Genomic DNA, 15,205 nt, shown 5'->3' with positions numbered 1-15,205 from the left:
TCTGTTGTAATAAAGATCTTCCAGGAAAGGAACCCATCTCTCAGTGAAACAGTCTGATTATTATTTTTATAATATTATAAAATATTATTTTGCCCTGCCTCAACTGAATGTGAACATTTCAGTATGAAACTTGCATAATGTTTAATAGATGACGCCAGCTTGTTTGAGCATTTTCTCCTCTCAGAACTGGATGTTTCTTCAGTGTTTCTTATTTGCTGTTTGTATCCAAGAATTATTTATATTTTTCCCTTCCGATGCTGTTGTCTAAACTACTGTAAAAAGAATTCTTGACTGTTGTCCCTTTCTTTTTTACTTCTTTCCTATCTTTTCCTCTCAAAGCTGCAAGACAGTTGGGTTTTCATATTCTCTGTGTTTGTTTCAGTAATTAAGAGGATGCATTCAGTGCAATCACAGAACTATTTTTTGCAGTCATATGCACTTGCACTCAAGTCTGAATATTGTTTTGTGGACATCTCAGTAGTTTCAGTTTGAAGACATTTTATGTGGAACTAATTGGATATCTGAAGAAGAGTCAGATGATTTCTGACAGCAGACTTATGATAATCTAGTGAAAGAAAAGCCCTGCCCTGCTGTGTTTTACTAATTTATTTTGGGATAAATTTAGAATTAAATTCAAGGTAATTCCTAGTGTTTAGAAATCATCTGAATTACCTCCGACATGTCTACACCGTCTCTCTTACAAAGCTGGCCTTGAAAATAATGTGTTAAACCAGTACAACTCTCTCAAGTAGAGAAAGATTGAGGAAAAAGTCTGGTTCACGTTGTATCTGTGTGTGTGTGTGTATAAAGTGTATCAATATGCCCAAGTTATATTCCTGTTTAGGAAAAGTTTAGATGTTACAGTAGATGGTTTGAGATATGCACACTATGCCCAGGGAAAGGTCTACTGCCAATGGTGAAACAATGCAGCAGTCACAAATGGGATAAGTGTAAATGAGGGTTTTGTAAAGAATGAAACCACAATGAAGGGTGCTGCCCATTGCAGGGAGGAGTGATGGCTTTGAGAAATCCGTGCAGGAGGCAGACTCAATCTTTGAAGAGTCACTGAATCAGGAGCAGAAGGGGGATTGTGCTTCAGCTTTGGCTCTCTGTAACGAAGCTATATGTAAGTAACTCTAACCGCTACAGCTATTGCGCTTTTGACAGTTTGCTAACATTGTAAGAAAGTCTGAAATTTCTAATCGTGCTAAATGGTCAGGTAATAATACAGGGATCCAGCTGGTCTTTAGGAAAGTGATGGGTAACAGAATCTTTTCTTTTGTCAAGCATTCTGTTCATGGGATTTTAGCCCTCTCTTCATCTCCATATTTTCATGTTTGCATCTGTTCTGTTGTTCTCTCCAGTGCTGTGGTAGTAACAGCACTGGGGTGTGGATGTGCCTTTTTTGGTGCTGAATGTTGCATTTCAGCAAGCACCAGCATGGTAACTTCTTCTGCTACTTGGCCTTCGTTTAACAATTTTTCCCAATCCTCAAGCCAAATTACAAATGGCTGTTCTTTATGGAGGGTGTAGAATAGGGAGAAAAAGGTTAGTCTACTCCTAAGTCCTTTGAATTAATTAAAAAAAAAAAATTAAGAGCTGTGCTGTACATACTTTCAGAAAGAAAAAGCATTAGGATGTTGAAGCGCTTAAATGCCTTGTGACACTTAATGTGTGCTATGTAATTTCATTTTATTTTTATTTTTTGGTCTTTTTCCATTGTGACTGGCTGGCTGTCTCACCCCATGCTCCTCTCTGTCTGTGTAGAATGGCCGCAGACAGGGTAGGTTCCTCTGCATTTGTGTTTAGAAATTATGTGAGCTGCAGAGTAGTGTGCAGTATACAGCTATTGTGAAAGCACTCTTAGCTTCCATTCCAGCAAGGTACATGCTCAATTCCAGAATCAAGCTGGGTATCCTTGCACAGAATCATAGAATGGCTTAGATTGGAGGGGAACTTAAAGACTGCCTAGTTCCAACCACCCTGCCATGGGCAAGTTTGCCACCCACTAAGTAATGGGAGTGCTAGGTATGGCTTATACAGCAGGAGAAGAGAGGAATGAAGCAGCAGTGTGGTAGGACTGGAATGAGCCTGTGTGAAAGGGATGAGAAGTTGGGCCGAAGCATACTTAAACAATTATTAATTTTACTTCATTTTGGTTTAGTTTCAGTTAACTTGTTTGGACACCTGGCTAAGCTGAATGTGCATTAATGGAGTCAGTAGCATCCTTGTGATCTTTTTGTGGCAGTATATGCATGGTCCATGTTTTATGTTTTTGCTGCATCCTTTTTTTTTTTTCTTTTTCAATTTTATTCCTTTTTTCTGTTTGTTTTTCTGCTATGTTTTCTTTTGCATTTTAGCTAAACTAAGACTTGCCATGCATGATGCCAACTCTAGCACTCACAGCAGAGCCCTAGTCGATAAGAAGCTGCAAATCAGTATCCGAAAAGCCCGGAGCCTCCAGGATCGCATGCAGCACCAACAGCCATCGCAGCCGCTGCCGTCGCCAACCTGCCACCCACCGCAGGGTGGCACCGTGTCCCAGTCTACAAGGTAGTCCAAGTCTATCGCCTAGACCCAGATCTGAGCTGCATCTGAGCAGTACAGTCTGGAAAGAAATAGAAAACTATACATATTACTCTGGATAGTCCAAGTTCTACAGTGTTTCTCCTTATTTCTTTTTTGTTTAGGCTGGATTATATTTTAGGAGGGTCAGCTACCTTTTTTTTTTTCCCTCCTCATTAGTTCACTGTGCTCATGTTCAAAATGTGGTCTGTGATAGAAATGGAGTCAGTGCTTGGCAGCACTAACGTTTTATGCATAGTGAGAAAGAATACAATAGTAACCTGGTGAGAAGGGACATTAAGATGTAATGTGCAACTGTCTGCCATTGGGAGCAGTTTCAGTACTCAGAACAGTAAAATACTATGATAAAAGTCTTGCAATAACTGCTTTTATGTTGGAAACAGCAACCAACTGTACTCTGAGAAGTGTCAAGTACATTGGTCTTTTCTTTCTAGTCCACTTATCTATTGGTGCTCTAGTACAGCTCTTGGATCCAGATCCTTATCCTGTCACCTTGACTACTCTCCCTGGTGCTCTGTCATTCTTCATTTCCTTTCTGTGCTTCCCAGCTTCCTGCAGACTGGCTTAGCAGACTCTTCATGATTCTTTCTTCCATATAAAGACTTCAACTCTAGCATAATTAACTCTCTGCCGTAACTGATCCCTTCTTCCTATCCTCTTTAGCATGCAGCTTGATCCTTCTTTCTTCCCATACCATTCCCTCCTAGCACAAGACCATCCCTATCCAATTTCTAGGGCATTTCTTCTACTGTTACTTTTATTTCCTTTTTCCTTTCTAACATGCTCTATTATTAAAAATGTAGATGAAATCTCAGATGAGAATCTTTTCCTTTTTTTAAATAAAACTATATACTAAAACTTGGTGAATTTGCACAACTGCTGGGCTATAGCTCATAATGTGCTTTTCCTGCAGTAGTTGAATTCTATGCAATGAGGAACGATCTTTTTGTCAAAGAGGGTCCATTATATCTTCTTGGAGAAGAAACAGAGAGCCCCAATTGTGCATTTTGATAGATTCTAAGAAAATGAAAAAAATGAAACTTTCTGAATTTTGTTAATGCTGAATTTACTGTTGCTTTGTGAAAAGAACGTTACTTTTCCAAAAGTTTTATTGAAGTAATATTGCAGCCAATGGAAAGAATGTATTGATAGCCAGTGTCTTGTATTCTTGTTTTGAAGTAAATAATGTAGACGGTGTAAGGCTTGCAGTTACCCACAGACAAGGTCATTCTGCTACATGCATTAATTACACGTACGAGAACTTCTGTACATCTCAAGGAGAAAGCAGATTGATGTTAGTTTCCTCAGGGCCTCTGTCAGGGCTGTTAGTAGCTTACTGTTTCCTCACAATCGCATGAACTTGGAACTCTTTAGTACATCTGCATATTGAAATGCTAAACTAAATTCAGAAAAGTGTGAGGGGCATGTGTAACCCAAGAACATAATTGTCTTATATTGATATATAGGAAGAATACAAATTATTATTTAGAAGTTTACCTAGAATATATATTATTGCAAAATAATGCTTATTTATTTAACTTACGTACCTTAAAATTGAGAATACAAAGACAATATGAGAGAGATTATAATCTGTTATTTCTATTTGTCAAGTTATTCTAATGAAGTTGCCTAGATAGAGAGGACCTTATGAAAATACCATCAGGTTGTTTTCAGATCATGAACTTTTCCAAATTATTTATTTTAAAAAAAAATCTAATGTATTAACATTGGAAACAATTGTTCATTTTATGTAAGTGCTATTTTTACTGTTCTTACACAGTTATTCCTCCTGCACTCACAGTCTATTGGTTAAAGTACATAGGGTGCTTTGTAAGAATGCTGGGAAAGATTCCATAAAGCATAACTGTACTACAGTACTCTTCAAAATGTGAAATGGTTTCAGCAGATCAATTAATGTAGAAAGTCATACTTAGAAGCAAAGGATTATCATTTCTGTATCTACTGAATTTTAATGCAAAGACTTGCATTAAATCACAATTCAGTTGGCAAGAGAAAGAAAAGTCTGTTGAGGAATATGTAGTGCAGGGTAAGTTCTGCACCCTAGGGATAAGCATAAGGAATGACTACTGCTAATTATTTGCCCTTCTGTGTGTTTTAGTGAACAGACTGGCCCGTTCCAAGTACTGCTGAGCCAGGAGGTACCACTGGAACCCAACAAGGAAGTGGAATTTGGGTCCAGTTCTTTCTTCCACCCACCTGCTTCCTGCCATGAATTGCACTCATCATTATATCCAGAGTCTTCCTCCCTGTCCCCTCCTGAAAGCAATCCATCCAACAGGATCTCTCCAAACTTCCAGTCTGCTTCTTCTGATTTTCATGACCAAGTTCCCTCTTTTCCCTATAGGCAGGGGTTGGCAGAGAGGTCTGCAAGAACTGAGAATGATGCCCACCATAGTGCGGAATTTACTGACACTACTGCCACAGGGCCAAAAGAGTACAGGGAATGCTGCAATAGCAGTAAGTTAGAAGAGGTTCATAGCATAGCACCCATTCTCACACCTCAGTACAAATCCAAGACTAACACAGTAAACTCTGGGTCTTTGCCTACACTGTTTCCCTGTCCACATCCACCACAAGCAGCATCTCCTGAAAAGGACAACCAGCACAGTCCTTGTTCCAAACTTTCAATATCTCCAGTGCAGCCCAGCATTGATCATTTAGGGAGCTATCATGAAATGTCCCCTGCAACTTCATCCCCTTCGCAGCAGTGTTCCCTGGATCCTTTGCAGAAAACAAATAAGTACTCCAGAGCAAACAGTCATGAGATTTTATTACCCTCACAGGATGAATACGGTATAGCAGAAGGTTGCAAATCTGAGGCTTTTAGTACAAAGGGACACGTTCGCTCCTTGGCAGAGCAGTTTCAGAAAATGCATGCAGTCTCCCAGAGGAAAGGTACTCACGAAAGAGGCTGGATTTCTGCAGTATGTCAGAATGAGACGTCTCCAAAGCAAATACAAAAGTCTTCCATCAACCCTTCACTCTCTGATTGCAGACAGCTAATCCATCAAAACCAAGAGAACAAAACCCAATCTTCTGAAAAATTGCATTCAACTGTGGATATTAGGGATGGGGTAGTTTCTCTGGAGGGTAAGCATATTGCTTCTAAGAGTATTTGTTCTGTCAGTGAAGAGCTGTGTAGAAGAGGTGGACAGAATCTAGTAGACCCTGCACCCTACCTGGAAAGGCACTGTCATGATGGAGGAATGAAACAGGTGGATGATGGAGCTACTAGTAGCATGGTTGCCTCTATGCCTGTGGACTGCTGGGTGGATAACGTTACTAGGTATTACAGTTCTCAAAAGGATAATAAGAATACTGAATGGCTTCCTGTACCTGGCAGAAGTCCATCCCTTTCTGATCAGAGAGCAGTTGGAGATGACTTGAGCAGGATCCCAGTACATCTGCATCCACAGTGGAATCAAGACACAGAACAGGAGCTCTCAGAACTGGAATCCCTCTATCAGACTAGTCTGCAGGCATCTCAGGCCACTAGACCTTTCTTGGGAAGACAGGACAGTGCTAGGTATCCATTTGACCATTCAGGTAAGAATACTGCAGTTGTTTTTCTTGATTGACCTACCACCATATTCCATAACAGATGAGGGGATGTTTTCCAGACAGATTAATTACATGGGTACAAACTTAAGTAAATATTTAGGTTGAGAACTCTGAAAACATTTTAACTGCATAGAGGTGTAGAAAAGCACTGTGATACTGCAGCCTGTAGAGGCTGCAGTAATTGTTGATATTGGCAAACAGCAAAACTGTTAAAAACAACATAGAAGTAATTGATCTTCTTTGAAGTAGGAAGCTAGCTGTTTAGGTTAGGCTGTTGAATTCTACTATCCTACATCATCTCTGCAGTTTATCAAAACTGTTTCTGTTCCTGGTGTGAATGTTATACAGATTTGTGACTTTGACTGTATTGTATTTAAGAATTTAGTCTCCTGATATAGGGGAATAACTTTTAAAAGCATTGCTAGGTCTGAGAACTTTTTTTTTTTTTTTGCTAAGGGATATCTGCTTTGAATTCTGGAAAATTATTTGTGAAAGTGGTAATTAGGGTGCATGATCTGTACTAAAATCCTTGAGACCTTGTAGATTAGTTGGTGCTGAAAGCAAATGAATAGATTCTGGCACTGGTGGTGAGAACAGCTCTGACTCTGCAGCAAACAGTCATTAGAGTCAGATGACAGCAGCCCAGTTCCACTTAAGCTGTTCTGATCTTCTGTCTGGGGTAGGACAACACTGCTTCTCTGAATCAAACTGCTTCAACTGAATCAAATTTGTTTTTGATCTGTGTCATTGTATTAGGGTTGTAAATTTTTCTGGCCAAATATAAAGCTGCTCAAAACTTGGCAGGTACCAAAGTGTGTATGTATACAAATAAAATAGAAATGAATACACACATGAGATAGATTTCTTCCTGTCGTGCAACTGTAGAGGTATGAAATTCTGTTTTTCCTGACAAATCGAGTCTGGCTGTATCTAGAGTGAATGCCATTGTAAAACTCTTGAATAGTTCTTTTGTTGTTTTTGTTTTGTTTTAATTCAACAGCTCAAGTATTCCATAAAATTCTCATCTTGTACTCTGCTGATAGAGCAGGTCCTAAGACAGCCATTTCGTGTTTTCTTTTGGTTTTCTTTCAGAATTAGGGAAGATCTGATCTTACAGCCTCACAGGTACTTTCTTGCATGAGCTTGGATCAGAATGTCTTATGTGTGTGTGTCCCTTTATAGCACACTAATTTGGGAACTCTTTTTGAAAAGCCAGCAGGATAGAACAGAGTTGCTTTAGTTGATAACTGGAGCTTCAGATTCTGTCATCAAACGTCCTATTTCTTGAGCTTACACTTTTCCTGCCTATTTTCTCACTGCATATCTGAAGAATGAGATATGGATATCCTTTTAGAGTAAAGTTTGTCTTCAAGGTCTTTACTTCTGGTTTGCTGTGACTTTCATACTTTTTTCTTAAGTTCTGCAGATGCTGTTTAGAAACAAAATGCTTGAGCCAGTGCATCTACTGTAATAAGCTCAATGAAAATGGTCTGGGATAGCTCTTTCCCACTTTTAACTTGGATTTCCTCTTTATTTGGAAATAGGGTTTAAGCCATTGGTGACATGTTAATGGTTTTTGTCAGGCCTTTGTATTCAAATTAATGGTAAAAATGTCAGTGTTTCATTACTGAAGCTTTGTAACAGAGTAGAGGCTCAGACACCCAATCTTCCAAATGCCTCCTCAGTGCAGGAAATGTGCTGTTACCAGCACCTTGCTCCCTTCATAGATAGATTCCTTGTCACCATTTTTATTAGACCATTGATCTGCCTGTGTGTTCCTTGAGATATTTTAGTGTATAACTGGTTGGTCGTACACTGAAATAAAGTGTAACTGTAGCGATCTTTATTGAAAATAGCACTTTCAGCTACTTAACCAGGACAAGAATGGCTGACAACCTGTAGCACAGAGTGGGAACAAGTGGATGTACATGTGGGGAACTTAAGTTAGTGGTCTTGTTTATCTCAAGTAATTTAGGTAACTGGATTGGTAGCTATCTTCTGTCCATTTAGCCACACTAAACTAACCTGGCTTTATATCAAACAAGCGCTGATGTGCAACTAAATCATTTGATCTTGGCTCTACTGAGTGTTTAAATTCACTGTTTCACAGGAGTTTGTAGAGGGGGAAGTGAAACAGGAGCAAGCATCTTGATGGACTCTTCCTTTGACAATGCTGAAAGTTAGTTTAATATATTGATGTTGAAAGAAACTGCAGTTACTTCTCATTCTGTGTATAAAGTCTCTATCAATAAACAAAAATGTTCTGTAATGTAGAAATAAGCCTAGAGTTTAACCATAACAACTTCCTTCTCAGTATCTGCAAACCTGAATGCGAGGAAGCTGCATACTACAGCTGGCATGGGTCTCTCGAAAACCCCAACAGCAGAGATCGAGCGCAATCTGTATGGTTCCACTGTCTCTTCTGTCTCCAAGGTGATGATATGTTTACTAAATTGCTCTAGGGAGGAAAATGCTTAGCCTATGCAAGTGAAAGAAACTTAAATGGGAGAGGCAGAATATATTATGAAGAAAGAATGGTAGTGGGATCATCAATACTGCTATTAAAGAGAATTTAAAGTGCGACCTAGCTCAGAATGGATTAATGAAAACATGAATGACTCGTGTTACATGCACCTTGCATGTGACCACATTACCTCCATTCTGACTCTGGGGTCACATACCCATGAGGACTTTTAAGATCTATGTTCTTTGAACATACTGACATGTACTGCTTTGCATTTCAGTTTACGATTACTGCTTCTGGGTATTACCACTTACAGAAGCACAGATTTCTTTTCCTGTTTTGACTACATTGCAACATGTTTTGAAGGATATTTGTTGTAGTTGGTTTTTGGTCACTTCAGATGGGAGAATATACTTTTTTTCTGAGGGGGATCTGTTTAAATCATTGGTAGTTTAGTGCCTGTACAAGAATATGTATTGATACAAGTACCTCCTATAAAACTTTCATATTCATTAAATGGAGCAAATGGTAACCTTTTTGTTCTGGCTTTGGATACTTCTGAAAGAGATATTTTTTCTTTTCTTTAGTGATATTGTAAAGAACATTTTGTATAACCAGGTGCAAAAGGCTCATTTGCTTTAAGTACTCAAGGTAAGACTTGTGTGAAGCATTTCAAAAAGGAAAAGAACATGGAATTTCAAGGCAGAATCTCTTAAATACGTAGTGATCTATTTCCTGTGATAATTACATAAAAATGATGTTACAGAAAGCCTTTTCTGAAGTCTCCAATATTTTCTGCAGGTCACATATACCAGAGAACGTAGCAGGGAACCAGAAGAGGAGGAAATGTACAGTGCAGAGAATTTCCGTCGCATTGCTCGCAGTCTCAGTGGGACAGTTGTCTCGAACAGGGAAGAGACCTTGGTCTCTTCTCACAGTTTTGTAAGTAGAATGATGTGCAGTTTTCCAAAGAGCGTGTAGATTTGCTGTTTTCTGACTACATATAGTAGCCTATAAACAAGAAAGCAGACAACTGAGTAATAAGCCATAATGAAAGCTTGTCTTTGCTATTTCTGTTCTCCTTCTGGAAGAAGAATGAGCTTTTCTTTAAACGAAGTCATTTTTTCAGGAGTCAAGAGTAATACCTTCTGCAACTGTAAGATGTGAGCTTGAGTTCCTTGTCCAGTATACAAAGACATTCAGAATAAACTTTTTACTTTCTTTTTGTTAATTAGATAAGTAGAAGATAAAAACTGCCAGTAAGGAAAACAGTAACAGATTATTCTTGGTGATGAGCAACATAACCAGCTATAATAATCAGTTCCGATGCTTACTGGCCTGCTCTTGTTTTGTGAATTCAGTTTGTGAACTAAACCTTTATGACTGGTTTGTGTGGCTTGTTTTGTTTTCTCCTTGGTATATTTCAGTCTTGGTATATACCAAATCTCCTTGGAATATTTATGCAAGCATATTCCAATCAAATAATCCTCCCAAGTAGCCCACCACTGCAGTAAGAGCCTTACTGGATTGATACAATTTTTGTTTGTATTTCTTCACTTACAAATGCATGGTGTTTTTTCGTTTTTTTGGTTTTTTTTCTCCAGCAACTCATCCTTTTCCTTGGATCAACACCACTGTCGCTTGATTCAACCCAACTCTGTGTTTACTCATCACTTTATGTTTTTTCTTCTCCTTTCTCATTTTATAAAAGGAAGCACCAAATGTGAGGAAAATGCCAATGGAAACCAGCCACCGTTCTTCCAGCTCCACTTCCCTTCCTTTCCCCCATGATCCTCCTGTGTTTCCCTTTGATCCCCAGCACACCCCAAACCAGGTGCAGCACCTACCCCATGATGTACTGATGCCCAGCATGGTGGGCAAGCCACGTAAACCGTCAGGTAATCACAGGATTTTTCATCCTCGTTCGTGATCAAAAATGTTGCTGAAATATATCGCTGCAGATCTTGCCTTTCATAATATACCATCTCCAGAAACCTGAAAGGATTAAACACATTCTTTTTCTCTTCTGCCCTTCGGAGTTGTTCAGTGATTCTATGGCAAGTAGACATAAAATGATCTTTATGGAAACATTATAATTACTTTTAATATGAACTCATGTTTACATCTTTGTGAGATATTTTCTTCAGTATTTTAGCAGCAGTAAAACCCACCACATCATTGTCATGTATTAAAGTATATCTGCAAGCTACTAGTTCCAGCAAATCACGAATGTAACTGTGCTAGTAGAAATAACTAATTTCTGCATTTTTTCACTTGTGAATTACTTTTCCCATGAAAGATATCAAAACCAGTTTAATCTCCCAGCCTTGAAGTACTTTGGGCTTCTCCTTGATGACACAAGAGATGGCGATTAAAGAAATCTTTTGCCCTGTGAAGTTTGTGGTAGTAACTGAAGTAGGATAAGTAGAAAACGCAGAGAGGAAGATAAATGCTAGAAAGATTGCGATTACTTTTTGTTCAGAATTACATATCAACCATTAACTGGATGTGTTAGTGATGAAGTTTATCTTCTGCCATGCATTGGCCAGCTGAAAGTTCTGAAAGGAAGCAACAATACACAAAAAATAACTGAGAAGCCCTTTATTTTTTTTTCCCTAGGAGATCAGAAGAACATCGTCCAGAAACTTCTGGTTGTGCCTGACAGGGGTGAAGCTTTCCAAGGTGAAGACTACCCAGGCATGGCACTGAGCTGTGGCAGTCTTCCTTGTGCACCCAGAGGCACCCTCCCCCAGGGGCAAAAACCTCTTCCTAATCCGTGTTCTGGAAGTGGAGCGTCAAGTGTCTCTGGCCATTGGCTGAACATGAGCTACCCTGCCAGACAAACAGCAACATTACCAGATAAACGAATGACACTCTGGAGGAAATGTGCTGGCCAACCAGGCAAGAGTTTACAGGAAGGCTTCCTCCAACAGCCTTCACAACATAAAATGCGTGAGTCTTATGTCACCGGTTGCAGGCTGCCAGCCAGCACAGACTACAGCACTTTAAGAATACCGCATCAACCTTCTTGGGACCTCGGTGCCCCTCAAGGTTGTCCTGTGCCCCCTTCCTCCATGAAGGCCCCGGGTCCAAGGAGAGTTGATATGCCTCCAGAAGAAGACTGGCGACAAAACAGCTATACCCCTCAGCCGGGCAGAAGGTGGATGCTGCCAGTGCATGTGAAGGATGGGGCTTTTTCTTCAGCGTCAGAGGCACACAGAAATATGCTGGCTCGAGCAGCAGCAGCTACTGGCACTGTGCAGAAAAATGGGTGGTAAGGCCCCATCCACACCATGAACCGTGATAAATCACTCTGTGAACAGACTATTGCAGTTGCTGTAGTGTGGATTATATGGAGACAGCGAACTCTCTCAATCAATTACCTGTGCCAGTTTTGTCTTACAATGTAGCTATGTAATATGTGGAAACTAATTGCACTGTATTTCTTTTCTGACACTACTGAACTGCTGTCTGGATGGGGAATCTTAGCTATTATAGTCTTGGCCTCTTCTAGCAAAAAACGTTGTAGGAATGTTAGGCATCAGGGGCATTGGTTTACGGGTAAGTTCAAAAGTATACGCATGTTTTGAAGGAAGACAGCCGTTAATATAAGGACATTTTTAAGGATTTTTTCATGAAATGTAGCTTTGATAAATTCTTTGCATACGAAGCCAATTACTTTGTTTTCTTCTCCTTCCTCTTCTCTTTCCTTCATAGGGAAAAAATAAACTAACCAGCTTCCCAGGTTCCAGTAAATCTACACTTGACAAGCTGGAAGTTAGTAAAACAAACCCAGTTTTCTGCGTACTGAGATCTCATTTCAGAGATCACAGCTGCAGTTGCTGCTGAGGAAGTGGCAGGGAGACATTGTTCATTGATAAACCAGAGTTTTTCCCCACTTCCTTAAGGCAAAAACTAACAATGCTTCAAACAGAAAAGATTGTTAATGCTGCACGCTTAATGACACCAATGTAAACACAGAATAAGTTTAACTATTTTAGTGTCAAACGTACTTGCTTTTGTAAGTATTTTTCAAATAAACCTATGAAAATAGTTCTACTCACCTGTTCATGAGCTTTTTTTGCCATTTGCCTTTGCTGATGAATTGATCTGAAATTGCTTGTTTTCTTACACGCTGAGTAAATTGTTATGCTTCCTTTACAAAGTTTATATAATAAGTGTGTGTTTAGACCCAAGGACATCACAAGGGTGTAATTCTGTTCCTAGATTTGATGTTTTACACTACTGTAACTTTCCCTTCCTAACAGGCAGTAGTTACATGTCCTTTGTAAAGTATTTGAAACTTCCTGGTTGGGGAGGGTGGCGACATCTATTGAATCTATGCAAGATGTATGCAAATAGGATTCTTACCCTTATCCAGAGGATATATAGAAATGATTGATGTCATGAGAAATCTCGTTGTAACAAGAGTTCCGCTCCTGCTCCTGTATGTATAACAAGGTGTGCTGCTTATAAGCTGTTAAAACCTGTGCTGTTGCATGTTAACATAAAAATGGGACTGTAGATCAGGACCTTCTATCCTGGCCAGCTAGTGGAAGATACAGACTGCCCTCTAGTGCATGGTCTTGCTAATCTGATCACACTGGTGTTCTGGGTGAGTATTATAATTTTCATTTCATTACTTGCACCTTGGTGCTTGATAAGATTTCATCTGCTCTTGCTGTTTAGTCTGCTTGAATTTCATTCATTTCACTAAACATCATTTTTCAGTTTCTTGTTTCTGAATAATTAATTGCTGTTATGTTGACTTGTTACAATTTCATGTCACTATGTAACATTGAATCATGTTTTTCCTTTGGGATCATATTGCACATTGCTGTGTACATAACTGACCCCACTAGCTCTAGGGGTAGGACACAAACCTTTCTTTCTGTACTCTACCATTCCAAAATTCCCTTCCTAATTTTGGCTTTTTCAGGGAAGTTAATACGAAATTTTGAACAATGCTGCTAATTCTTAATTTTTTTTTACTAATTGTTTAAAAATAAATCAATGGAGTATTACTATACTGAAACAATGGTTTTGATTAAGATTTGTTTCCGCACAGTTATGGACCTGTTGTTCTCTTTGGCTGCTCATAAACACATGGTAACAAACTGAATTTCCTAGCTGAGGAAGTAAAAGTTGGCTTATAGGAAGTGGCTCCAAGGCAGAACAGAAGTGGATGCTTGTGTGGTGCACATGTGATGGAAACGTTCCTGTTGCATTTGCTACTCGTTGGTATATATTATTGGTCTACATATATATTATATATATATATATATTTTTTTACACTTTTAATAGATCAAGTTACAGTAGGCCCAGTATACAGATGAGGACATAAATATTTTCTGCTTTTCTCACTATAGCTCTAAAAGAGTCAGGGTGCAGAGTAAGGCTCTGAGTAGTCTTGAACTCAGTTATCTGAAACAAAAACAAAAATCTGCCAAAATAAAGCACAAAGCCACTTATTCAAGAAGCAAAATGTAGTACGAAACATTTGCAACTAAAGGAAACACATATGTTTATTTTTTATTAATAATCCTAGCTACTGGGAAGAAGGAAGTATGCTTCTGTAAAATGTGCAGAACAATCCTGAGCGTAGGCAACTCATCTTCATCATATTAGCACTGATGTTATTCAGTTTTTCTTTTCAAAGGAAAGTGTTGGTGTTTTATGTTGTTGTTCTTTTGGTGTTTTATGTTGTTGTTCTTTTGGTGGTGGTGGGTTTTTTTGTTTGTTTTGCACTGATTGTTCTAACTCTTATGTTTCAAAATTGATTATAAATCTATGAAAACTAACTGCTTAGTATTAAATTAACTGAACTAGAGACCTGAAGTGGTCAAATTAGGACATAACTTCTGAAACATTTCCATACCAAGCAGTATGCTAATATATCAGACTAAGAAATAAACCGAAGTAGATTCAAGAATACATTTAACATGGAAGGAAATGCAATCCTGAAGACCGACCCTTACTTCTGTAACTTCTGCCTGCAAGTCTTAGTGATGTTAGTAAGTCTTGCATTGTGTTTTCACTAACTGCAAACTTTGTCCCCTCAGTGATGTTTATTTCTATTTGTACCCTAGAAAGTACATTGTGTTAGTTCAATGGCTCATTAAAAATCACTGCCCATAAGACAGGAGGAAGCTTCCACTAGCAGCTATTTTGGAACAGTATTTCTTCTTAAAGCTTGTAAGCTGTGATGCATCATAACCATGGTTTTCTTCCTAAATACCTCTGTTACTGGCTACAGAGTAGTTTAAGGAATAGAATTGCAGTGGAGGGGAAAAAAATCTTAAATCTGCATCTTAAATAATTCTAGTTTTCCTGAAAGTAAAACATTCACTGCATTTGTACAATCTCTCAAGGTGTTGTAATGTATTTAGACCTGGCTATGTAGGGGGAAAAGAGGAGCAATAATAAGGATTTGGTGTTCTAGTAGTAGCAAAACAGATGTAAATATAATCTTTCTGTGTATGAAAAAGGAACTACCTAGCAAAGTTATTTCTCTTGAAGGCAACCACGTTTGTGCATGCTGTTTATGGAAAACGTACTCTGACTTGCTGAGAA

At 38.8% G+C, this 15,205-nt stretch overlaps 1 protein-coding gene across 8 annotated transcripts in view; it reads left to right on the top strand.

Annotated features, from left to right (window-relative positions):
* Positions 1-12,691, top strand: part of USP54 (ubiquitin specific peptidase 54) — a 95,382-nt gene extending 82,691 nt beyond the window's left edge. For 5 of the 8 annotated variants that reach the window (XM_052676689.1, XM_052676686.1, XM_052676685.1 and 2 more), the window contains exons 17-23: positions 1,007-1,126; positions 2,361-2,553; positions 4,706-6,153; positions 8,483-8,601; positions 9,434-9,574; positions 10,344-10,530; positions 11,252-12,691. In XM_052676689.1, the coding sequence (XP_052532649.1) occupies positions 1,007-1,126; positions 2,361-2,553; positions 4,706-6,153; positions 8,483-8,601; positions 9,434-9,574; positions 10,344-10,530; positions 11,252-11,910 (2,867 nt within the window). In that variant the 3' untranslated portion in view covers positions 11,911-12,691. Of the gene's footprint in view, positions 1-1,006; positions 1,127-2,360; positions 2,554-4,705; positions 6,154-8,482; positions 8,602-9,433; positions 9,575-10,343; positions 10,531-11,251 lie in introns of those variants that run through there. The other 3 variants (XM_052676690.1, XM_052676692.1, XM_052676691.1) reach the window with 2 other exon arrangements.
* Positions 12,692-15,205: the final 2,514 nt, after the last annotated feature.

This window comes from Tympanuchus pallidicinctus, unplaced genomic scaffold (genome assembly GCF_026119805.1).
Source record: "Tympanuchus pallidicinctus isolate F22 unplaced genomic scaffold, pur_lepc_1.0 scaffold16, whole genome shotgun sequence".
Lineage (NCBI taxonomy): Eukaryota > Metazoa > Chordata > Aves > Galliformes > Phasianidae > Tympanuchus > Tympanuchus pallidicinctus.
The sequence above is the reverse complement of the archived record's forward strand: the minus strand, read 5'-3'. Positions and strand labels throughout refer to the sequence as shown.